This window comes from Camelus dromedarius, chromosome 3 (assembly GCF_036321535.1).
Source record: "Camelus dromedarius isolate mCamDro1 chromosome 3, mCamDro1.pat, whole genome shotgun sequence".
Taxonomy (NCBI): domain Eukaryota; kingdom Metazoa; phylum Chordata; class Mammalia; order Artiodactyla; family Camelidae; genus Camelus; species Camelus dromedarius.
The window spans coordinates 83,288,617-83,315,971 of NC_087438.1; the positions used below are offsets into that span (position 1 = coordinate 83,288,617).

The 27,355-nt window shown below is 36.3% G+C and overlaps 1 protein-coding gene across 3 annotated transcripts in view; it reads left to right on the forward strand.

Moving 5' to 3' along the window:
- Positions 1 to 27,355, forward strand: part of PRR16 (proline rich 16) — a 248,177-nt gene that overhangs the window by 141,184 nt on the left and 79,638 nt on the right. Inside the window, exons 2-3 of one of the 3 annotated variants that reach the window (XR_004135827.2) lie at positions 11,771 to 12,675; positions 13,663 to 13,775. Coding sequence is in view for 1 of the 3 variants with exons in the window: in XM_010995815.3 (XP_010994117.1) it covers positions 11,771 to 12,526 (756 nt within the window). In the remaining 2 variants the exon portion in view is untranslated. Of the gene's footprint in view, positions 1 to 11,770; positions 13,620 to 13,662; positions 13,776 to 27,355 lie in introns of those variants that run through there. The other 2 variants (XR_004135829.2, XM_010995815.3) reach the window with 2 other exon arrangements.

Below are 27,355 nucleotides of genomic sequence, written 5' to 3' on the forward strand. Positions count from 1 at the left end.
AGCTGTGCTTTAATAGCACTTTCTTCCTTAATACTCAATTGTTTTATTTCTTTATTCTAAACAGTAAGCATTTGGGCATGTGACAGTTAGATACTGTGTATGATAATTTGGGGAATTTCTCCTTCCTTCAAGAGCCTCTCAAATGTGTTTACAGTTCTACGAGGAAATGATTTAAATGAAACCAGGTAATTTTGTGTTATGAATTTAAGAAGTTAAAACATCTTGGTTTTGCAAATTGTGGAGTTACCAGTTTTGGATCATTGAGTGCTTTAAATAACATAAGCTGTTGAAACTTGAGAAATTTTCCAAGGCTGCCAGGGCTCATTAACATTTTTGGACAAATCATATCTCGAATTTTATATTTAGACCTGGACTATCCAAATACTCTTCATTCCATGGCTATAAAATAATTTGACTTAAAAAAATTAACCTACTAAAACATGTATGCCCATCTGCGTTCTCTGTCAGAGCACTAACTTTATGCATTTTTTGGGATGGTGCCACAATCCAAACCTTTTGGGGACTGATCTTTAAAAGTACAACCAGAGTATAAACTCCTTAACGTGGTCTACTGGGATCCACATCACCTGGCTCCTATCTGCTTTTTCAGCTTTGTCCCTTATTCACGTGCCATATCCTCCTTTATCCTTTATCAACTCATGAAAATGTGTACTTCATATTATCATGCCAGTCAGTGTACATGCCATTTCCTCTGCCAAGAAATGCCAAATTTCCCTCCAAATTTCATTTTGTTATTCATGACACCTCTCAGATCTCACCTGATTTGAAACCATCTCTGACCAATGCCACCAACTGACCTGCTTGGAAAGAGTAACTCATCCCTTTCTCTGATTTCCTGTACTTGTCAGTCCTTTTACCACTACACTTACCACACTGTGTGGTAATTATTAGTTTGCATGGGCAAAAACTATGTCTAATTCATCTTTTTCTTTGATTTTTTTTTGGGGGGGATATGATTTAACTATTATCAAGCTAATATTTGCACATACATCTCCATGTTCAGATCAAGTTCTACATAAGGATATTTACTATTTGCCTTCTTTATCATCTCCATCCTATATCTAGGCCTGTTCCCAGGCAATAATCCCTTTTAACATTGCTTTTGTTCTCTGGGTAGTCAATTGTCTAAAAAATATGCTAAAACACTTTTCTTTTTCACTTCAAACCGTGTCGTTTGACTCATCTTTCTGGAAGATGACAAATTAGTCTTTTTTGCTTTTGCCGTATGGTGAAGAGAAGAATCAGTAACCAGCATTTCAGTAGTAAAAGTGGAATGAAACCCAGCTAGTGAACTCATATAGAAATAAATTTAGTCCTCTGTTTCTAAACTTGAAGCTTTCAAAAGAGAATTCAGGATTCAGATGGATTCTCTTTTACATACCATTATTTTCATCACCTGCACTGCAGTAGCCCACTTCTTTTCCCTATCTCTAATGCGTGACAGCTTTCCAGTCATATGATCTGGTGAATGTAATTCATTACCATTTTTTTCTTAGAGGCTTCTGATTTCCTGTTTCAGTTTGGGACAGTTTAATTTGGGATAATTGCTTTTTTAGACTGTGGTATAGTTGTCGTTCTTAAATTATTTTATTTGTTTTCACACTTCTGTATTAGTTATAGTTTTTCTTGCATCCTGTGACTTTCTCCCTTTTTGGAGTTCATTTTACTGACCTACGGTATGCCCTTAACTTTTAAAGAACAGATACAAGAGAAGTAAATTGTCTTTGACCTTAACATCTAAAAATATTTTAATTTTTCCTTACGATGAATTATTCATTTAGTCAGGTATAGAATTAGGGTTAAAATTATTTTGCCACACAACTTTTGAAGTCACTGGTAAATGTCTTTCATCATCTATTCATAGATGAGAAACTGTGATGATTATTAAATTTTCACTTCTTTCTGGGTATTCTGTGTTTGGTAAGTGATTGACTTTGTTTTCTTTTTCATTCATCCTAATTATTCCTCAACTGACTCTTTCCCTCTGTAGCTCCATTTGTATTATCAACAATGAAATTTTCTCTTTAATTATTTTTTTGATTATTAGAATCCCACATTTTTTTCTTTTTTCTGAAACTTCTCAACCCGTCGTTGAAGCTCCAGGATTAATTTTCTTGCTTTCCATGCCTTTTTTTTCCCTTGTATTTTCCTTTATAAAACAATATTTCTTTATGGTTAGGAATATTTCTTAGATTTTTTCTTTAAACTTTTTTAAAATATAATCTTTTTAGTTTAGTATTTTTGTTTTATATTTCAAATATTTTTCTTATTTTATGTCTACTCTTATAGCGGTGTGTTCTTGCTTTATCACTGTGATGCTTTCTCGAACTTCTCCAAGTACATTAATTAAAATTACTACAAAGTTCTCTTAATTTACTAACAATGGGAGCTTCATCTTCAATACTGATCTGTTCATTTATCTTGGTCCTTCTATTTTGTGCTGCTGTTTATGCTCAAATATCTCATGATCATTAGACATTTATTCATATTACAAAGATGTTTAACAGCCTTCCCCACATATAGGGCAAGGGAGGATGCCCACTGAAGATTTTGAATATGTCAGATAAGCATGCAATACTTTAGGAGAAGACAGGTTTGCTGCTCTTGCCCCATTCCCACCACTTTCCCGATGGAAAAAAAATATTAGGGAGATGAGCTTTGTTTTGAGTTGCTGCTAACCACACTTGGAGCCTTCTTATCCAGAGACATCATTCAGTTTCTTTACAGCAAGAACTTCAGTTTATCTTTAGGGTGTGAGCTATTAGCATCTTGTCAGTCTTGCTGCACTTAAAGAATGTGAGATCATTTGACACAATTTTTTTCTGTTGTGAAATATAGTCACTCAACAATTTCACACTCTAATTTTTAGATTACTTCTCACTCCTACTCTCTTTCTATTCCACTTTCAAGATTGGAATCTTTCTGGGAGTCCATCAGTGCTTTTATCACCTTTTTATTAATTCACTCATGTATTTATAAAAACCTCTGGTCAATTTATACCCCATTCTGAGAAGATCTTCTGAATTTATTACTGTTTTTATTTCTGTACTCTCATTTAAATATGATTTGGGGAGGAAGGCACTAAGTAAAGTGATCAGTTTCTATTAAGCTAGAAGCCTTATTTTTTTAATCCTCAATGTCTCATACAGTAACAGATTAATAGTATTTGCACAATAAGTATTTGTCAAACCCAATTGAACACACAGAAAAACAAGAAAAAGGCATTATAGTTTTAGCTTGCTTTCTCTTGATCAGACTCAGCTATGAATTATGATTGTTGTTTGCTTATTTTTGAATCTAGTGTACTTCCAGAGGACAGGGTATGAATTGTCATTTAAATGAATATTACAAAAGCAAACAATACAGCACCTTCAAAATATATACCGTATTCTGTCTCAAAAAAAGATTTCAAACAATTTTTAGTAAGAATTTTTAAACAAGTTTATAACCTTCATATTTATTTCCCAGCAAGGATTATTAAATGTATACCACTGTATGTGTGCACATGCACGTGGCTAGGCGTGTGTTTTAGTCTCTATTTCAGAGGATGCTAATTGCCTTAGAATGTCCTTTCACCCTCCTTATTTTGAGGAGTAATCATAGCTTTTCACTGGGCACATTAAACCCCAGATGGGCACATTTCCCAGCCTCTTTGCATTTAGGCAACTTAATATTGGCTGGTCAGATGTAAGCAAATACATTGTATTACTCCTGAAACATCTCTTTATGCCTTCCCCACCCTTTTTCATCCTTCCCCTTGAAAGGCATATGTGAAGGCTGGAACTCCAGCTATGAACTTGAACATGAAAATGGAGGCCAAACCCAGAGAGAGCAGAACAAATATTTGGACAGAGCCTGGGTCTCTGATAACTTCAAGATACTGCTTTATTTACCCTGAATTATTTCCATCATGTATATTATATACTCTATTCAATACACCAAGGAAAAGGGAAATAAATAAGCATTAATATACTGTAATACAGTATTATTATAGTGTCTGGGATATTGTGATTGCCCAAGAATCTAAGAAACAATACTATTTTTAAGGAAGTAACAGTTGCTATAGAAATTCAAAGATAGTTTTGGGAACTCAAGGCAATTCTACTCATTCCTTAGAAAGCAAGTATTCAGTGTTCACTGCCTGAACAACTCTTCCATACTGCTACCTGGGCCTTTTCAAAACTCACTATATTTAAAATAAATATACGTCAAAGCAGAGTTAATCAAGTTGTGGAATAATTTATGATGTCCTCCAATTAAGTGGCCTCTAGTACAAGTCCAATTAATCCTCCTCCCATTCCCAAAATAATTGCAGGAGTTATTTCTTCTTATTAATTCATATTTAGCATATAACAAATACTGTGATCTAATCATGGAACACAGAGTTGTATGCTACATGATGAACTACTTATTTCCTGTCAGTAGATCAATCAGATGATAGGTGGTTAAAGGATAAAGAGATAAACATAAATACAGTTTTTTTTTTTAATTTTGATATAATGTCAAAAATGAGAGTGAAACTCTTGGGTCAGCCTGCGTTCAGCCATTGACTGCGGTCTGATAGCTACACAGAGTTTCTACCTACTGCTCCCATTTATTTCTCTTTTCTCTTTGCTGCTGAGGCCACGGATGTCAAATGTGGTGGTTTTTATGAATAAATATAAAAAGTAGGAGAATTCATAATTTTTTGTACAGATTTAAGTTGGGGTTAAATTCCTCCTTTCCTTTCATTAAGTTTGTAACTGAAAGTCTCACAGTTGAGAATTGTTACTGATGAAGCCCTAGAGAAAGATGTACTCAAACTGGGAAACGGTTTTCTTCATTGTTAAGGCCATTGGACTATTTTATATGTTTTTTAATTAAGATAAGTAGGATTTAGGAAAGATCTCAATACACTTAGAGCTCTATAAATGAATATTTAAAGATAAATATAGACTTAAATTATCTTAGTTGTTTTGGAGAGTAAGTGAAAAGTTCCCTATGCCAAGCTGTAGAGCTAGGCTTTCAAAGTCAGAGGACACCCTGAAAGGAAGAGAGTAAGTCTCCCCAACTCTTTCTTGCTGCCTTCCTTTTTTTCTACCTAATCCTATGTGCCATTCTGGGCAATCCATAATTGGTGGCATTGAAGAGCTTAAAAATCAGACTTAAGCTGAGGATCCTGGGAAAGGATGAAAGTAAAGGCAAGAAACGACTTTTCTTGAAGGCTCTACATTTATCCAGTTTCTTGAATCAGCATATTTTTATTGAGTATCACTGTGGACAATCACTGTGCACAGTGAGCCCACACTTACATAGTTGAAGGGGAACGCTCAGGTATAGACAATTCCAGTATGTAGCAGCAAATGTAATAATAAAACGGCAAAGCCCAGTGAAAGCATAGGTAAAGGAGCTCCTAAAGTTGTTTTTATTTTTTTAACTTTAGGTAAAACTGTTTATCTTGAATTTTACTCTACTACCAAACCTGAAACTCTGATGTGTCTTTATCTCTATTCTTTGCAGTTTAACATTTACAGAATATGAACTGGAATTTTGTACTCCCACAAATACTTAGATTATTTAGTCAATTTCTTCCAAATCTGCTTCCCTTTATGAAAATATTGAGGGATATTTTCCCAGATGTGAAAACCTTGAGCTCGTGTGATTCAAAATATCACAGTTATCAGTATTTCTAATTGTTCCACAATCTAACCATAGCTTCCTTGTATGTAAGGCTAAGATAATCCTCCTGGAATCATCAAATGCATTATCCTTTCTTTAAATCTCTCTCTGTTTCCCTCCCATTAGCACATTCCTCCAATGATCTCAGTAACCAGAATGACTTAGACAGATGATTAAATTTCAGGTTTGGGGTATACATTTTTCCTTTGCTTCTGATATTCACATGTGGATGTTCTTAGACTTATGATTGATGTCATGATGTCTTCTCATTTCCAAATGTCTGCAAACAATGTGTCCCTCTGGTCCTACTTTCTTTCATTTTGTTTTCCTTTTAATCCCATCATGCCTGTGGTTATAATTCTGTTAGTTGCAGTATAAGACTTTGAAATAGTTTTAGCAACACATCGAAGTGTAATTATAAGGGTATAGTGTATTTTTTGTCCAGTTAATTTATTCATCTCTCACTTGGCTGCCATATCCTCTAACTAGCCGAGTAAATAAACTACAGCACCCTTCAGTGTGTTCTCCACACGGCAGCTGTAAGAAATACTCCCTTTATTTCTTTCTAACTTTATTTAAATAGTGAGAAATATTTATTTTATTTTCAAATTGTAGAATAGTTTACACATGACATAGAAGAAAACGCATTCATGTATCACATATAACCCTGGCTTAACAAATGTTAACACTTTATCATAATTACTTTATATCAAGTTTTAAAAGAAATAAAATATTTCAGGTATATAGCTGATGACTCCCAACATCCATTCATCATGCTCCTTGCCTGAACTTGAGGTGCTTCATTTATTTGTATATTGTATAAAGAAAAATATCTGTGCTTCTATATGTAAATCATATATACATGTATTTTTAACTTTTTTACATTCAACTTTAGGTTTTTGAGATTTATCCCTGTTGATACATATAGATGTGGTTACTTCCCTTGAAGTATATTTATATTTACTTATCTAATCTCTTACTAATAGATATTTAGGTAATTTCCATTTTTTTTAATATGACAAAAAAAAGAAATTAACAAAACCCTGTAAGAAACCTCCTTGTGCTTTTTCAACCCTGTGCACCTCTTTTAGAGTTTCTCTAAATAGTCTAGGCTTTGTTCCTGAAAGACACGTACCATAGGGTATGTACCTTATCCAATTTATGAGACATTGTCAGAAAGCCTCCCGACTCGCTGAATTTACATTTGCACTGACAATGTATGAAGTTCCCTATTATCTACCTCATCACCAATAACTGGAACTATCAGACGCTTTCATTTTTACTAAACTACTGAGTGTGAAGTACTATCTTATTTTTCTGCAGTTTGTACTACCTTGATTACTAGGGAGACTGGGTGTATGATTTTTGAAAATTTGGCAGTTACCTCATATGAATTACTTCTTTGTAACATTTCCCCAGTTTTTCTCATGTGTGCATATGTGTGTACATGAACTTTCAATTTTGTTTTATCCTTTTTTTAACCTCTTAATATTGATATAATACTATTTTGATTAAGAAAGATTCTAGGTTTTTTTGCTCAGTATTAATATAGCTGTGTCAGGTTTCATTTGGTTATTTGCCTGCAAAAATCTTGTTCCTGCCACTTTCTATTCCATCTTTTGATGTCCCTTCTTGAATGAATTATTTTAATCTATTTATACTTGTTATGATACTAATATACTTTAAGGTTTTTTTTTTTTACTATCTTATGGATTTGTTTCTACTTACTATGCTGTTTTGTTTGTTTTCTTATTTTCTGCTATTTTTAGATTTGTCAAAATTTCTTTGCTGACTGTTTAATCCTTATATTTTTGAAAGTTATGCGTTTGTCTATTAATTCAGTACTTGCCCTAAAATTTTTCACATGCATTCTTAAGGAAGTCTAAAGTTAACAGGTACCAGATAATGACTCCTTACACACATACAAATACAGTGGCCTTAACATGCTTTAATTCTGATTGTTCTGCAATCAGACATGTTATTTTTCCTAGTATTTTAGTTTCACATTTTTTTAGCCCTCTCCCAAATTAGTCATTGTAGTACATTATTGTTTTATAATCAGTGCATGTTTTGATTTACTGATTTAACAATTTCTTCACTTACTTATACGTCCTGTATTCCAGTCCTTTCTTCTGATTTTGTTTTACTTTTTTCTGAATTGTCATTTATCAGTACTCTCAACACTGAGCTAGGAAGTACACTCTTCCAGTCTTTATTGTCTGATGGATAATGTCTGTTTCACTCTGGCTTTTACAGAAGAGTTAAACTATATTCCATTTCCATTACTTCCTTTCAATATGAAACCTATTTCTAAATTTCCTTCAGGCTTCTGTTGCTTGTGTGAAAATCTTCTGTCAGTCTAATTTTTGCTACTGTATAAATATTTCATGTTCCTTTTTTGTTGTAAAACTTTCATCATTACTTTCCAGTGTTCTTTGTTTTAACTATATTGTGTGTGGTTGGGGATTTGCTTGTTTTCCTGTTTGAAACTCTGTGTACTTTTTTAATTAGATGATGCTTCACTTCTGAAAAACTGAATTCATTGGTTTTTTGAATGTTGCTTCTTTCATTTCTGGAACTCATTTTTTAAAGTATGTGGTTTTTCAACACAGTGTAACAAGGACTCTCACATTCTAGCTGCTACCTGCCTCTCCAGCCTTATCTCTCACGGTGTCCTTCAGCGAAAAAAAAAGTCTTCTTTAAACTGCTCACACTCAGTGCTCTCCTATTTTTTTCTTCAAATTTACATCTTTTTTTTTCTTTTTAATGAAGATACTAGGAATTGAACCAAGAACCTCGTGCATGCTGGGCATGTGCTCTACTGCCAAGCTCTATACCATCCACCCACCCCCAGTGGGTGCTCTCTTCTTTCAGAAGACCTTGATCAGGCTATTTCCTGAGGGGCCTTCTAGAATCTCTCCTATTCTCCCAGTTCGTTGCAACTCATCCTTCAGGAAGGCTGCACCCACTGTTTGGATGTGGTCTTAATTCTCCTCTTATCACAGCTTGTATCTCTCACTTAAAGCACCTAGGACACTTGTGCTTTTACAGTTATTTGTTTGAGGAGCTAGTTAATGTCAGCTCCGTCCACTAGAGTCCCTGCTCCATGAGGACAGTATTTTGTTTGTTTCTGGTTTTGTTTGTTTTTAATTCTGTTGACATTTTTAGGCACTCAGGAAACACTGTAGGGACTTAAACCAGCCAGGAATTATTGAACCATCAGGGAGCCAGCCAGTACTTAACTTATTTCCGAAAATTAGTTTCTCTATCCTCCCAGTAGACCAGCTTGCTCTCCTTTGCTGCAGGTACTTAATATGATAAAAGACTTAGGGTAGATAACCTCTCCAGGTTAAATAGTACACGGTACCCAGGAACCAAGATGGCTTTCTGTCTCTCGTGTTCTTTAGCTGTCCTCCCAGTTTTCTGGCCTAGAGCTAGAAAATGTGCTATGTACTCTGGATCATGTATGGATAAATCCTTTTTCCCCCATGGTATTCTAGAATAATTGGGCAGTTATCACTTCAAAAATCAAATAGGAAAGAAAATGCTTTTCTCACAGTTGAACCAAAGAAATAATCCTCAGTGAATTTATTTAACAAGTATTTGTTGGGTCCATGTTGAATGCCATTCACATTAGGACTTTAAGATCCAATAGTAGAAACAAATAAGGTCCCCAGTCTCAGTGAGATGGAGATCTAGAGAGGAAACATTATTCCGATGCTCCACTACTACTGAACATACAGTTTAAAAAAGTGAATGCTTTGAATGAAGAAAATGATTTTCCTTTCGAATGTTTAACCAATTAACTTGACCTAAGGGAAATTGCAGTAAGATTGAGAAGGCTTACTTCTTGAGTGTCTCCTGAGTTACGGTTTTTAACAATAAATAGGAGTTAATCAGACAAAGAAGAGAGGTCAGAGCATTTTAAGAAGACAGATTAGTATGTGCAGATGTCTTGGGCAGGAAGCAGAATGGCAATTATGAGAGTCAAAAAGAAAACCAGAGAGGTTTGAGAACAGAAAGGAAAAGGGAACTTTATTAGAGTTGAGTATAAGGGCTATTTAGGAGTGAGAGACAGCAATGTGCTGGCTTGTACTAGCTAAAATTGTCAATTATTTTATTTTCAGGAATCTTATGAGCCAGATATAAAATAACTATTATTGAAAACAAAAGTATATAAACCTAATTAAATAAATTACATTAAAAATAAAGGTTTTGTAATTACTCCTTATCATTCTTAATTATTTTATTATATTTTACTATTTATTTATGCTCCTGAGTTTATGTCTATTCTACTGGTGTGGTAGAAACACTTTATAATGATGAGCTACTGAACATTTTTTTCCCAATCTCACATTTGGTCATATTGCATTTACTTACTTGAAATCAACCTGAGTGGGAATTTTCACCGTGAAAATTGGCAAACCCTTCAAATCAGGACTCACTTACACTCCCAGTTATTTTTAAACTAGTTATTAAACACTTATCAGTACCACACTGAGTGTGACTATACAGAACCTTGGAGACCATGTTAAGAATTGATATTTCTCACAGGAGAAATGAACAGGCATTGACAGGTTTTAAGCAGGGAGTGACAACAGTGTAATTCTATTTTAAAAAGGTCCCTGAGACTACAAAAATGAGAGAGAAAGGAAGGTGACTCTAGGTGGCTCATATGGTAAGTAATGGTGGCTCAGACCAGGGTCAAAGAAATGAAAACAGAGAGAAGTGAATGGGTTTAGGAGCTAAAATTGAAAGCTGAGCTTTCCTGGTATTAGCATGAACCAGTCACTTAAGATGCTCGTGTGGAAGAAGTCAGATCTCTCTATCCTCTTAACTACTTATTGGTTACGACGTTTTCATGTTGAGCCCAATCTTGCCAGCATGTGTCAAAGAACCAACTTCACAGTTAAACTTAGACTTGAGCAAGAGAGGATGGAGAAGTCTACATATAGAAACATGAGATGAAGGGACTCTCCATATAAAAATAAATTATTTTCAAAGTAATCCATAACTTTTCAGTCCTCATATATGCATTTACTCACTTGAAATCAACCGATGAGAATGGCCTCCAAGATCTCTGACTACAGGGACTATGAACGATTGAGGGTCCCACTGCTGTGCTCTGAACTTGAGCATTTGACCTGAGGCCATGTTTCCCACAAGGTTCCCCCAGACAGTAACTGAACTGGGCAGAGACACTAAGGTAAGCCTGTTTTGGGAGATGCCAGATTCCTTAACTCATGACTCCCCAGTGACCTTACCCAACTTGCCTTAGAATGTCATTGCCTGAAATGCTTCCATCCAATTTTCCTGTATTCACTTGGGGTTGAACCTCCATCATGTGTGATGGCTCTGCTGGTCTTAATTAATTTCCTGCCTCTGCCTCACGTCTGTAGCAGATCTTGAGTGGCCATGGCTTGGATCCCTCCCCCAAGTGACAAGAGACATCTGTAGTATAAGTTCCTGTGACCAAAAGAATTTTCTGCGTCCTCCCCCAAGGTCAGACAGCTTTTGCTTCTGCCCTAGGAGCAGGAGATCATTGCCTGTGTCTTAAGAGGTTAGAAGGTTTCTTGCCATTCACCTAGTGCTTTAGACTTATGTTTTGTAAGAAAGAAGTGTCTGGAAATGGGTGGGGTTTTGTGCCTGTGTGCCCAGAGGGACCCTTTCCAGCCTCTGCCTGCCCTCAGTCTCCCACATGAGAGACCCCAGGAAAAGAGACAAAGAATGAGGACAAATGCATGGTCTCTGGGAGTAGAGTGTATGCCTAGCGTGCATGAGGTATGGGGTTCTATCCCCAGTACCTCCATCAAAAAAATAAACAAAAATGAAACCTAATTACCTCCCCCACCAAAAAAAAAATAGTAGATCATATTCTACACATATGAAATCATTATGTTATCAAACAGTTGGCAGTTCTCTGGTAGTATTCTGTAAAGTCATTAAATGAAAACATTGAGAACAGTGGAATACACAATTCAGTATTAGTTCAGTCTCCCACAGCAGATTACAGCTAGACAGGAGGACACTATTTGAAGTATATTTTGCTTCAGGTCATTTTTCAACACCATTCTCTTGTCCTGTCCATCAGGTGGTTGACCAGATTGATACCCTGACCTCTGACCTACAGCTGGAGGATGAGATGACCGACAGCTCCAAAACGGACACCCTCAATAGTAGCTCCAGCGGCACGACAGCCTCCAGCATAGAGAAGATCAAAGTGCAGGCCAATGCCCCTCTCATTAAACCCCCAGCCCACCCATCTGCTATCCTCACGGTCCTGAGAAAGCCCAACCCTCCGCCACCTCCTCCGCGGCTGACACCTGTGAAGTGTGAAGACCCCCAACGGGTGGTGCCCGCTGTCAATCCGGTCAAGACCAACGGCACCCTTCTGCGAAATGGAGGCTTCCCAGGGGCACCAAACAAAATTCCAAACGGAGACATCTGCTGCAAACCCAGCAGTCGCTTGGACAAGGCTCCGGTGCAGGCTCTGATGCATAGACCTGAAAAAGACAGGTGCCCCCAAGCAGGGCCGCGGGAACGAGTTCGGTTTAATGAAAAAGTGCAGTACCATGGCTATTGCCCTGACTGTGACACCCGGTATAACATCAGAAACAGGGAGGTCCACTTACACAGCGAGCCCGTCCACCCGCCAGGAAAGCTCCCTCCCCAAGGCCCTCCCCACCCTCCGCCCTCACATCTCCCTCCTTTCCCAGTAGAAAATGGGGGGCTGGGAATAAGCCACAGTAACAGCTTCCCCCCTCTCAGACCTGCAACTGTGCCTCCTCCCACCGCACCAAAACCGCAGAAGACGATCTTGAGGAAATCGACCACTACAACAGTGTGATATATGCCATTTAAAAAAAACTTTTTCTTTTTTTTTTAATTTCTATATTATAAACATAAAATAATAAGTAATGAGCACTTTCTACTCAAGCAATAAAAAGCCCAAATATATTTATCCTGCATTCAGCAAAGTGGCATAAAAATCACCTGGTAAGTATGCAGTATGTTGTTTATATCCTGGGTATACGTTGTTTAAAAAGTTGCATCATCAAAAACCACAGAATAATGAAAAAGCTGAATATATTGTGTTCTCAGTTGACCTGTGACAAACTGTGACCTATAGATTTCAAATATTTTGATTTACTCTGAAAGGTGGGATTAGATTCATTTTATTCATGCCTAACTCATCTATGCATTAATAGCATGCCATACTCTTCACTTTGACCTAATGCTTTTTAATAAGAAATTTTAATACCGAAGGACTATTTTATTATTTTTTTCTAAAGATGTTTGTCACTAGTTTTGCATTACTAAATGCTAAGGACCAGAAAGTTTATTTTCTATACTATACAATTATGCTTATATGTTCACCTGTCTATGTAATGAAAGATTTTGGTCTGTGCAAATATCGTATGTCAATAAACAACAGTAAATAATGGTAAAACCAAACGTTCCTCAGAATTAAAATGAAGCAATGGTTCATTTAATCCCATGTTAATATTCATCAAAATGGATAGCAGCTTTGACAGAGTTTGGAGCTCACACTGAGTTTATGTCAGAATTTTTCCAATTTAAGTTCATAATCGAAGTTCTAAATAGAACTGTACACATTTTCATGTTATGTACTTCCATTTTGGTACCTCAAGTATGATCTATTGCACCCAACCCCTTCAGACCCTCCCCACAGTCAGCATGCCCCCAGAACACACCATAAACACGTACATTGGGCAATAGGATAACTTGCCTCCTGCATCAGCAAGCTCTCTGCCTCTTGGAGGGATCCCCCATTTATGGAGAATCCTAGGGGAAAATAAAGATGCTGCTGAAATGGACGTTTTTAGCATTAGCCTTAAGCTGATTCCCCTCAGAGCTGAAATATGCCAGAGTTCTTTGTTATTCTATAGAAGGAAGAGAGGAAAACCTTTCTTCCTAATATCCGATAAATGTGTTTCTCTTTACTTTCATTTGCCATCTTAGATCACACTTACCAATGGACAAAAGTTCACTTCTTAACTACCATGATTTGGACCGATCATATGATTTGCCCTGGAGTTAGAAATGAGTCGACTGCCTTAGAATCGTGATGACAGGTGCGTGCCTGAGCAAAATGTGTTCCTGAAGTGGCAGGAGTAGAGGGAGTCATCTTTGGTGGAGATGTGATTATTCTGCATCTTAAAAAAAAGAGTCCTGTAATATTTTTGAACATTTGGCTTTCAATCTCAAAACTTTAATTTTCACTGCTACAGGAAGTTAGTTTTCAATTGTATTTCCTTTTTGCCTTTTTCAAGCTATATTATCATAATTTGGTATGCTGTTTTTAAACAACTTCTTAGTAAAAGATGCTAATATATTTTAGGCATGATGCCATAAGGAAAAATAGGTTTATTTTTTAAAGAAACAATCAAACAAGTAAAAAAAATAGAGACATCATGTTGAAAATTTACTCAGCATGATTTTTGTTCTGTGTGTGTTGGACTTGATGATAATGCAAGGCAGAATATATCCAACTTGTCAGAAAGTTACAAAACATAAGACCAGTAATCAAGAAAGGCCCTAATCTAAAATGTATTAACTATATATCACTATGTTTAATAAATATGAGCCAGGTAGATAAGTAATTGACTCATTGAATACCAAAATAATATGTATATTCTCAACATTTTAGTGCATTCATTTAGGCTTGTTATAAACAAACTCGGGATCTCATCACTTTTCTAGATTTAAATAATTACTTCCTTTCAAATATCCATCCAGTGTAAGAAGTTTTGATATTATAAACGATGTTAGAAGACATACAGTTTTCTCCCTTTGGCCCACCTTCCTTTCACAGCCAGTTACTGTGAACTAATAATTACCTAATAGTTTGAGACTTTGTCCCTTGTCAATGTCTGGGATCCAATCTGGATGTCAAGGTAGAGCTTACTAACAACCCAGATCATCCACAAAGCAGATAACTCATTTGCAATAAAGCAAGCTGAGTAAGCTGGGCCATCTAAGCTGGTTGAATAAGGACATTTGAGCCAGATGCCTAGACACAACCTCTGAGGTTCAAATCTCTCTCTCTTCCTCAAGGTAGAGAAAAAGCTACCCCAGGGAAGACCATCTTTTTATGTTTGATTACTGACATATGCCAAAACCACAACACCTTTTCTTTTTAACACATTTATACGTAACTGTGGGCCTGTAAAGCTGAGTTAAATCCCCACCTAAAAAGTTACAGTTATTGACCTTCTTCTCTTATTACAGTTTGTTTATTACATAGTCAACATTAAATGTTAGATTACAGCAGTGTTGGGACTTTTTAAAATTTTATTTGCTCCATATGTTACTTTTTTTGTTTTCTCTAATGTATGGAATATATTGGGCCAATAGGTTTTTTTGGCCCAATTGATAATTTTGCAACGTTCAGTGGAACCTAGTCATGTATGTAAATATACATAAACTTGTAAAACATGGAAAGCAATTAACATAGATTGTCATAATATTTGCTCGGAAACTTGTAATTAAAGTATCATAAGTAGCAGTGCAGTTTTTGTCATCAGCCGGCATTACTTTCAAAATTAAAATTCTGAAGTGCAAGCTCTCTGCACAAGGTTCGTTTAACCATCATAAAGCACAGTCTGTCTGTCCTTTTCCTGAAGATACCAAGGCAGAAATGCTTTTTATCAGATCCTTAAAGGCAGGTTGTTTTCTGGCAATATGATTTTAATTCTTTTATTCACACATAGAGAGTACCTAAGAGCTGGCCTCCATCCTCCTTTGATGGTGATGTTCCTACAAAATGTAAAATAGTCGTACTGCTTATGACGACATCCACTCACAGTGAAAGGGAGCCTATGGTTCAAAAAACATGGTGGCCGTGAATTAAACTGGAATAGGAAAGATTTTGTCCTATTAATTTAAACACAGATTGTCCCATTTTTTGTGATGAAAGGTTATTGTATCTCCACTGATGAAAGGTAAAAAGTGACTAAAACTTGCCCAAAGTTATCTCCCATCTCTCAGTAGCTATAGCAGTTATAAAAGGAAATAAAACTGATAATTTTTAGGCCATGCTTAAGCTAAATATAAAACATCTGCTCAAAAGCACAGGGCATGCAAGAGAAATTTCCCAGTCTTCAATTTAATGTTACGTTCATACCTCCTCTCATTAGTTTAATAATAGCCTATGGAAAAAAAAAAAAGTCTGCTATTAACTGAAGTGGTTTAATTAACCTAAAAAAGCTTGTGTTTGAGTTATGCCTGCATCAGAGTATTTAATGAATAAAGGAATAAGGCACTGTATTATATGGCTTCCTTTGGACGGATCAGTCGTTGCTTTTAACAGGACCAAGAGCAGTAGCTACACACAGCCTCTGAAACTATGCAAGACCTTGTATCTACAGGTTCTAATTATAGCTCTTTTTGGATGCTCCGTGAAGAAAAGCTTGAGTAGTTCCACATGTAATTGCACTTGGAATGGTGTAATCAAGTCATGAATCCCTGCCTTGACTGAACTTTTTTCTTGTGGAGTATAGGCGTTAACGTAATGGCAAGTCTTGTAAATTGTCCTGATTCAGTTTCTTTCCCTAGATTCTCGGCTGGTAGCACATTCTGCTATCATGTACACTCAGATTTGTAGCAAAAGATTGCATTGTAATATGCATTGGTACGTACTTACGATTTCTAAGTGAGGAAATGATTTATGAGCATTAAAATTCCACATCACATAGTTAGGCAGAATGCACAGAATCTGGCAATTACTAGACATGATTGCAAAATCACACGACATTTTCTGGGTCAATGTGGAACCAGGACACGGGATTCAAATTTTCAGATTAAATGTTTTGGAGCTTTAGAATCATTCAGTCCCCTGATACTGAAATAATGACAGGTGAGATGCTATCATTAGGGCCGGCAGCAGTGTGAACATAAAACCGCATTAGCCATGTCTTCGTGGAGGATCAATTATGTAGGGTGTCATTTCGTTGAAGGCACTTGAATTTATCATTCTGCTCTTTTTGGAAAAAAACTAAAGTGGATCATAAAGAAGCTCTGCAAGTAACCCTCTCTTGAAAATGTAGTTATATCGACGTGGGATATAGAATTAAGTGAAGGCCAAGGGAAAATACTTAGGAAATATTGCTTATGATTTATGACTTCTAGAGTGATGAAAGACAGGTAAACTAATATTTTTGACTGCTTTCTGAAACTTTACATACATTAGTTTTTCTAAGGCTCATATGATGCATGAAATAGATATTATCCTGATTTACAAACTGAAGAAATCCAGGACCTCAGTTTCAGTTTTTTGCCAAAACTGACCCCTTAAGTTCCTGCTTGGCATTTTCGGGTCAGCATGGCATCCCGTAATTTGTTCCCCACAACATCACCATTTAATTGTGTTCTTCATAGCCCTGAACTTTGCAGATCTTTCCTTTTTTCTGAGGAGTTATTTTGACGGTTGAAAGGGGTTACCTAATGTTATTTTGACATTCTTAATATGTTTGATCTTTGCAGAATGTGAAGGGATTTCAGGCAATTTAGCAAGCGTGAAACATGAATGAGCTGTTGAATAATGCAAGCCTCATTTTCTCATGTATTATACCAGAGGCTTCACCTTTCCATTTTTTTCCCTCAAGTTCAAAGGCTGTCTATTATTTTGGATTTTTTTTCCTCAGAAGTTCTGATTTCACAGTATTAATGTCATTTGACACTAACTGTGTTGCTTCCATTACTGGTATTTCATCTTTGAGTTTCCTCTATTTAACATTGACCCCTACAGCTAAAAATAGCAATAGATCCACTCTGTGGAACCACTGAAGAACCAGTGCATTAGAACGTGAGTAAAAGCTTTTCCATCCTTTTGTTATTATAGATATGATTTTTCCACTACTTGTTAATGTAGTTGTCAATTCTCCTAACCACCAAAGGGAATTTTGAATCAGTGAAATGAAACAGTGTGTGCCCGTGGGTAGGTTAGAGATGATGTTGACCATACAAGAGATCTAACCCTTACCAAGGGCTTGCTTTGTGCCACACAGTCTTCTATGTGTTTGAATGTGTTATGTTTCCTTCATAGCATCATTTTTCCCTCCTAACACCCAGTGTTTTGCACACTATTATTATCTACATTTTACAAATGAGGAAATTGTCACTGAGACCTGCCACTCAAGGTCAAAGAGCCGGGAAGTGGTCAAGCCAGGACTGTAAGGCAGGCAGGCAGCTTCCACAGCCCCTGTTCTCTCCACTGCCTTTCGGAACTGCCCAAAGCACGACCCCTGCCTAATGCCCAGGTCATCTGTAGAGCTTACAGTCATTTCACTGAAACGTGCTTGAAGAGGTTTTGGAAGAAATTTTTTTTTTAATGTCTATTTCTGTATAAGTCAAGATGTGGTAGCAAACAACTCCGGTTTCTCAGAGGCATCCGAGTTATTTCCTGCTCACCCTAAGCTTACTGTCAGTCCAGGAGACTCTCCAGGGCAGGTGTCCCTCATTCAGCAATAAAGGCTGTGTGGAATGCGTGCCTCTACCACCTGGCCTTGTGTCCTCCTCCAGAACCCACAATGGAGGATTGGGAGACTGGAGAATTTTACCGTGCTTTTTCCTCAGCCTTTGTTCATGTCATTGGCCAAAAGTCACATGGCCCTTCCCACAGTCCCCTCAGGGAAGAGAAGGAGATCTGCACATGGGTGAGTACCAGTTATGCCTACCATGGTTCCCAAAGGAGTTTTTTTTTTTTTTGGTATGTATATAATTTGAATATGTTATAGGCCTCCTTTCTTTCCTTTTCATATTGCTTGATATTTGTTTTAATCTCACGGTAAATTATAGATATCATCTTAGTTTAAACAAAGATGGAGAAAAGAAATGAATCTGACTTGCTAAAAATGTAGTGGAGGGAATTGACAACATTCACTGAAGGTGAGGGGTGAATTTTATCACAGCCTTTAGCTACCATATTTGAATTCTATCTGAGGCTACACACCAACCTATGTTTTTAGTTAAGTGTTTGAGAATTGCATACTAGATTTTCTTTAGTTAAATTTCCGAGTGAAGATGTTTTCAGTAAATTAGGTTACTATATGAATAATTATCCCTATAAGGATAGATAAAACCTTATCTGACGACACGTACTTATCCAGAGTAGTCAAAAAAAAAATGAAACTCTACTACAGAAATTTGCCATTGATAAAGTAAATTATGACATGTGTATTTATAATATGAATTTAGAGGGCAGTATATTAGGATAAAAGTGTAAGTTTGAAATGAGAAGTCCTGGATTTGAGTCTCAATTTTCTCATCTCTCACGTGTTCTTGGTCAGAGTGCTTGATCTGGCCTGAGCTTGCTTTAAGATGAAGATAATGGTGCCACTGTTCTCTAGTTAACAGTGTTCCTGAGTCACTGTCCTCCCCTTGCATTTTCTGGGCTCACCAAATCCTCTGTTACAAAGGATCTGCAATGCAGATAAGCAGCTTCAGGAGTCAGCAAGTCTGTAACCTTTGGAGCAATTGAATAGGCACAGTCGCCAAATGGTTCCACCTTATGTTTTGCATATGTCAGAAACACCTCCCACTCCTCCTTATAGCACCCTCTAGGCTGGAACTAAGAAGCCTGTGTACGGCAGGGTAGCTAAGTACTGTTTACTCCGTGACTTGTTTTCAGTTCCATTGTATTATTTGCATGGGAAGAGAGCTCTGCTGACACAGTGCGTCACACACAGTGCAGTTCAGGCATGACTTCTGCTTTGTTTATTTGCTCAAACTCCCACTATTTTTCGGCTCATGTCTCTCTTGTGGTCACAAAAATAGAAATGTCGTGCACTTCCCCTACCTTAGTTTGTCTGTACTTCCACAGGGTACTTGTTCCCCAAAGTGCCAGGTTTCAAACACTGTGTTTCTACTGTAGCAACACTGGTACATTAACCATTCCCTACTACCATGCAGTGTCCTGACCTTTTTTTATCTCTGTTCCTCCTCTAAAGGATACACCTTCCAACTTGTCGTTATAAGGCCCTAAGGATTTAATGAATGTGAAAGTACTTCGCTAACAGGAAAACCTCATAAAATGCAGCTCATTGTCATCAGTTTATGGTATTTCTTGCCCATGTTCCTCGTTAATCTGGTGAATTGATTTGTGTATGCCTAGGTTGATGCTAATGATATTTATTCATCTCATTTATAAAGTAATTATTTTACATAGTTTTTTAGTTACTATTATTAAGCCTAATGATTTTCTTAGAACTTTGCCAGTTCATATGTAGAACTCTCATTGATTTAAAAGATTTTGTGAATTAGTCAGAAAATGAACATGACAGAAATTCTAGGTGACTACAACAGAGAGCACAGTTTATTAAACTGTTTTGACAAGTGTAGCTTAATTTTAATTATTTATGATAATATTTAATAGCACATGAGTAAATTCATTTAGGATATAATTTGTCAAGCTAATAAAGTCTAATGCCTCTAGGCCTTTATAAATCTCCTAAAAATGTTTGTTCAAATAAGGAATTAAATCATCAAGATTTTGTTTAAAAAAGGAATGTTTGTGTTTGTGGTTAAAAACATCATTTGTCAGTGATATTATTAAAAGTTGCCAAAGCATTAACTATTATTTTGCTTTAAACAAAGGCTGTGATATGCTTGAGTATATGTTTCAGTGAGGTACCTTTCAAAAGGACTAAGAACTGAAGCTTTTTGATCACAGTGATTTGTGGCTTAAGTGTAAGTAAATTAATATTGCTAATAACAGTCCAAAATTATGATCTGAAAGTATTATTTTCTAATAACTCAAACCACTCTTTCAGACAAAACCTGAATATTTGGATTTATTTTACCTCTTTCTCCAAAACTTCATAGTTGTATCAAATAATGACTGCTTTTTGCTTGATATTTGAAATACAGTACTGATGTTCTGGGTTTGTTTTTTGTTTTTTAAGATGCCATTTTCTGAGTGGATTTATTATTTGTAATACAGAGAATTAATATTAAAAATAGCTCCTCTATATGACTTGCCAAAGATCTTCTGATCATCAAAGCTCCAGTTCTCAGTCGGATTTAACTTCTGCATCTCCCTTGTTCCTTTTATCCAAATAATTTGAATTTTTTGCCAAGTCTTTTTTGTTTTTTGTAGTAACACCATTCCCAATCACACTATCCTCAGAGAGGCTTTTATCCCCTAAATTCTGACATTACATTGCCACATGCTTGTCACTCAAACGTTTGCCTGCACTTCCAGTCCATTCTGCAGATATCCAACAGAGAAATTTTCCTTTCATTTTCTCATTTCAATCCAGAAATTTTGAAGGCTCAGAATAATCTGCTATTTAAAATTCTGAACTCTGGGCATGGCATTTCTAGCGAAAACTCTTCTAAGGCTGCTTTTACAAGGGCCCACTCTGGGGAGTTCAACACTAATCAGACTGCTCCAGCCAAGGAGTCTAAAGGACTGACCCGCTGCTGTGCCCTATTCAGTTCCTATTGCTGCGCCTTCCCTTGAACATGTGGCCCCAGCCTGGAATAACTTCTCCTCTCTATTACAAGAGAGTAGGTTTTGTAAATCATGCTCTGTTGATTTCAACTATTTATCTGATTCCTTTCCTAACAAATAAAATAAAATTTAATGTAAAAAAAAAAAACCCACTGTGGTGGTAAAGTGGGTAAAACATGGGTAAAAACAAAACTTGAAAATGCATATGGAAAAAATATCTTAACTAGTAGTTAAATAAATATGAATTTAATATGAATATTATTTCTTAAATTAACATTATACAAGGGTATTTACCATCTACTCTCACTAGCAAAAAATCCATAGGATATTAGAATAGAAGAAATTCACAATAGTTAAATCCAATCCCTTCACTTAATGGGTTAGAAAATTGACCTCTTAGGAGGACAAAGCAACTCATGCAGATCCATGTACAGAAATATAAGTTTCCTCACTTGATAAAAAATTTATTCCTATTAATTTAAAACAAGCAGAAGACAGATTGCTACATGTTGGTGTGTGAGGATCAGAACCTTGGCAGAGAAGGAGAAATAAGCAAGAAAATTTGAGCTAATAATGTAAAGTGTGATCACATAGAAAGTGCTGCGCAAAAAAAAAAGGAAGGGATGTGAAAAGAAAATTGAAATAAAGAAAGAAAGAAATTAAAATCTTGTACATAAAAATAGAGCTGAATACAGTGGAATAAAATGAAGGCTATGCACTTAATAATACGTGAAGGTTTGGTTGCACATTTTACTATTTAGACTAAGGTTATGTAGCATACTACTCTTTTACTTGACTTTTTTTTAGTTTGAAGATATGCTCTCCTTTGACAACAATGTAGGAAAAAGCCCTTTTTCGTCCCAGGGATGCAGATAGCTGATAAAAGGGATTTCTGAATCAGGCATGATGTTTAAATATTCCCACGAGGATGCGGCTTTTAGTTAGGTTTATATTTCCTCTTTTGACTGCGTGCATTTTAAGAGCCATCTTATCCTAAGCTCTGTCCACATCACTACAGTGGTGTGGATGGGGACACGAACAAGCACTGTCAGCTGGCAAGGACCACAGTGCCAGATTCAAAGATAAACGAGGTGAATACAGTTTGCGACTGGAATTGTATAGATGGCTTTCTCCTTCAGCCACCCTAAACCTGTCTCCACTTACTGGAATACATGTACAAGTTGCATGAGATTTCTTCCTGATGAGAAAATTCTAATTATTTTTCCATGGTTATGTTCATCATTTACATCAAATTTATATCCTCAGCCTAGAAAACCGAAGCCTCATGGTGTTTTATTTTCAGTAGAGTGCCTGTCATGTGAACTGACTATAGGATGGTCTGTTGTTCTTGATAAAATCAGTTTGATAAAGATCAGCTGTGGTCTCAATGCATCTTTGGTGACCGACCGCATGGAACGCACAATCAGGTGTAAGTGTTTTATTGATCACCTTTCCCTAGTCACATAGCTTTTGCTATTGCTCTCATTTAATGGATCTTTCCTTGCAATGCTTGGGGAGATTGGAGTGAAATTTGAAAAGACTGTTTTTATATCTTGGGTTCAGTGTGTTTGAGAGTTTCCTTATTGATAGTTAAAAAGTGTGACATTTAGTTAGTTTACTGTTATAAAGGTTAGCCCTCATAAAGTTCCTAATCCGTGAAATGAGGGAAACTATTCTGGATTTCTTACAAACTATGGGCCGATATAAACAGCAGCTAATGCACACTGGTCCTTTAAACAAGAGAGGAATGGAGTTGGGTCTGGTAGTATATATTGCCTTAAAGTATCTTGGGAACTTTTCTGTATTGAGTTAGATACTAACGCTGCATCTGGGCTTATATAAGCAAACAGGATTGTGGGTTGTTTTTCCTTCAATGTCAAAGTTCAAACCCAGAAGCTAATATATTAACATAGGTTCTTACACTCCTTTCTAAACTTCCTAGGAAAACGGCTTTTTCAAAAAGAGGGAGAGGAAACCAACACCAGGGAAGGCGGTGGAGATGGGGAAAAGATACTTATAGATTCGGAGTGGATAGTGCTGGGGAAAGCAAAGTTTCTGTTCTGATCTTGAATCCTGGAAATGGGCCGATTATTCCCTTGTTACTAAGTCACTGAGGCTTGGAGAGATTAAGCTTATTTACCTTGGGTCTCCCAGCTATTAAGTGACAGACGTGTGACTTGACCATAATTCTGATCTTCTGCAAAACCTGTGAACTTTCCTGCACACTTCAGCCTTGTAAAAATCCCAGATGACGGGAGAATACTGGCCACATAAGAAGTTTCAAAAAGTGAGTTCTTAATTATTTTCCTAAAGCTCTCCGGCTTTTTTAAGGAAAGGATTATCTCTGATAAAGTTTTGTTCATTTAAAACTATTGTATGCCATATGTTCTATAGTTTTCAACAATCTGACTATTTCACTGACTCAAAAGCAGATACAGCTTTAAGACAATAGCCATCTAATCTGCCTGCCTGGTATGCTCTTTCCTTTTAATAAAGGTTTCATACAGGCTGCAAATGATGCTCTTAGGATATTTGTGAAACAGCTGGAGGAAATTTCCATTTTTCCCTCAAATGAAAATCATTTGTTTGTAATACTTATGAGTCAAGGCACTATGTTTGATAAGGGGAAAAAGAAAAAAAGAAATGTTAAAGGAAAATAACTTCAACTATTAATAAAGAGACTTTATTTCATTAAAATCTTTAGAGAAACAAGATATTAAAAATTTCAGAGGCTCTGAAGGATAAAAGGCAATTCTGTTGCACATCAGAATTGAGGTTGGCACCTGGGAAAGCATTACCAGGTTCAAATTGATACGGTAGATTATAAATCATTGACGCAACTTGTTACTGATCAGTTTTAGTTTCTAAGAATGGAAGAAAATGTAAAAGTTTCTCTGCACAGAATCAGCCTCTGTGAAAATGTTTACTGTTTTTTACTGTAATAATTTTAGTCTTCATTCTTTTTATTTATCAAATGACAGCCATCTATTTTTTTCAGGGTTTCTGGTGATAGTAAAGACATCTCTTATCCCTTAGCAAAATCTCTTCTTGAATTTAGTAACTGCCACGGTTAATCCTTCACCTTAACCAGCAATGCACTTACTGAATGAAACATGGTCAGTGTTGATCATTCCTTGCTTTTAATCTTAGGATGTATGAAAGACAAAGACTTTTTTTTTTGATAGTGAATGTATCAATAGCTAGAAAATGTCAATCAATGTTCTGTCATGTCTGTCAGTTATTTCGGTTTTTCAATAGGATGGTGATTACTCATTTTTCTTCTATCAAAAGGGTCATTCTCTTTTACAATTGCACTCATGAGCTCCTAGTCAGAATTTAATTGTCAGGAAATGATTTCCTGAGGATACCTTGAATGGAATTATCTTAAAACATCTTTTCTTGAATATGCCAATGTTCTGGTGAACCTCAGACAGGAAAAGCTAAAACTGCTGTTGTTATAGAGAAAAGAAAATGGAAAGATAAAGGAGGCACTTGTGATCTTACAATGTACAAGGAGCCATTATCAAGAATTGTCAACACTAGAAGGATTAGTATGGGAGCATATCTCCTTCAAAAGGAGACCAGAATTAAACTAAATGTACATGCATTTTTAAGAGAAAAAGCAAAATTAAAGAAGATGTGTGGGCATTATCAAACACATTATTTTAAATCAGCATTTAGTTATAATGGTATCTTCAGGCCATTTTTAGCTGATCTTCTGCAAATAATGCTGATACTTGCAGTGAGATTTTTCAGGGAAGAATATTATCCTTGCCTACTCAAAGTATCTTCTGCCTTTATTTTTAGTCTTTAGCATTCCCTTTACAATTTATAATTACATCTGATCTTGTGTGTGATGATAATTTTTACCTGGAAAAATTTATACTGAAAATAAACAATTTTTATTAATCACCCAAATCCAAATAAAGCCCTGTGATCTTAGTTTGCGATTTCAAAACCAGGACAATGGCCTGATTTAAACAGCATTAGTTTTAGTGATGGTTTGTTTTCAAATTCACAGTGGTTTGTTATAAGTTGATACACTTGTGGGCTTTGAATTTATGAAATGTTTATCCTTCTAGAAACAAATATCAATTCAGTAATATCACAGATGTCTTGAAACAAGGATACTTTTTTCTGTCATGATAGTGGGGTTTTTCCAGTCTATATTTTGGAAGGAAAATAAGGAACACTTACAATTTGTATTTCCTTCTATTGCTTTATTCTTTCAGCCATTTGTCCCAAATGGACTACAGAATTCCTCAATTTTTAGGAAGAATAAAGTTTCCAAAAGTAAAAGACTACAACTTGATAAATTGTACAGGGGATAGGGCACTGGAATATCACTTACTTGGATCCATATCTCAGTGTAATCCTCACTTACTAGCCCATCTGCCTCCAAATTCCACATAGTTTTGATCTTTCCTGGAGAAGCTGGGGCTACAGGAAGTCCTAAAGGTGGGGCTTTCTGTTAGCCCCCAGTTGGTAAGCATGGCTCAATATTCTTGTAACTCTAGAAGGCATAGAAATAGATGTTTTAGGATTTAGAGATAATCTGAGCCCAATTATCCATTAAACATGAACCCAGGACTCTTAACTTCAAGTTAAGTATATTATTGCCCTAGACTGCTTTTCTTCATGGAATTCCAAAAGAGGAAAGTAAGTCATAAATGGAATTTGGTGAGACATGTATCGGAAGGCCAGGATAGAAGTGGTTCAAGTCCATTCAGTGATGCCTCGATGCAAAGAGAAGGCAAGTCACATTCTGTCTTATTTCTAAGCAGTGACTGGACAGGGAGTCAAAAACTCAACTGTAATCAGAGAACAGGATGATAAGTTAAAAGAAGTTGAGTGTTTGTGTAAAAGAAAGTCAATAGGAAGTGGTGAGCAGGGCCCTTTGAAGACTCTCAGGGATTCAAGATGCTCAACCTCCAGAGATCCTTCCCACATAACATCACATCCATTAAAATACTCCCCCAACCTACATTAGACACACCTTATCATTAAAAGTTGGGATGGGTGTTTAGAATTTCTTTTTGAAATGATTTGGCTACAATTAACTGATCTGATTGACAGTTGTCTATAATGTCTTCATAATCATATAAACTACATAATCATAAACACATGAATTTTTGCCAAGAGAGTATATTTTTTCAAATGTAATAGATTATACATATATAATACATAAAGATGACCGAATTTAGCAATAATGGTACATTTTATAAGCATATAATTAAATTCATTGACTTGATTTTGCAAAGAGTCTTTTTTATGTATTATTTTGGAGGAATCATTATGGGAGTCTCAGAATTATTTTCAGTTACTGAAAATCTCATGATCCCTAGTTACTCTGCCCATATATATCCAATGGGAAAAAAATACTTACAATGGGGGCATATGACCAGCAGCAAAGCACATGGACCTCCTAAACACATTAACATGAGAAAGATTTTAAAATTCCCAAGTAGCCTGGACTACCACGTGCATAGTAGCTCACTCGCTTTACCCCAGGTATGCTCGTCTCATGAATGCAGATGTTTTCTTAGCATTTATTACTGCTGTATTAGTTTTCTATTGCTGCTGTAATGCATTACCACAAACAGTGACTTAACCCAAATGTAGTATCTTACAGTTCTAGGAGTCAGGAATCTGTAATAGGTTTCACTGGACTAAAATCAAGGAGTTCACAGGGATGTGTTCCTTTCTGGAGACTCTAGAGGAGAATTGTCCAGCCTTTTTAACTTTTAGAGGCAGTCTACATTCCTTGAGTCATGGCCCTTTCTCTGTCTTTAAAGCCAGGAATGGCCTGTTGAGTTTTTCTCGTGTGGTACTACTTTGACTGGTTCTTCTGCCTTCCTCTTCCACATTTAGTAGACTCTGGTGATTATATTGGGCCCACCTGGATAATCTAGAACGATTTCACATATCAGGGTCAGGTGATTAGCAACTTTTATTTCATCTGCAGCCTTAATTTCCCTTTTCCATGTAACCTGACATAGTCATCGATTCCTGAGACTGGGTTGTAGACGTCTTTGGGGAGCCTTTTTCTGCCTCTCACAACTACAGTTATTTCACTCGTTTGCTTGTTTTCATCTGTTTCTTTCCACTGGAATATAAACTCAGTGATAATGTATAAATGGGAATTGGGAATTCAGAATCTTAGGAAATCTTTGAATTTTTGAACTTAAAACTCAGATAATT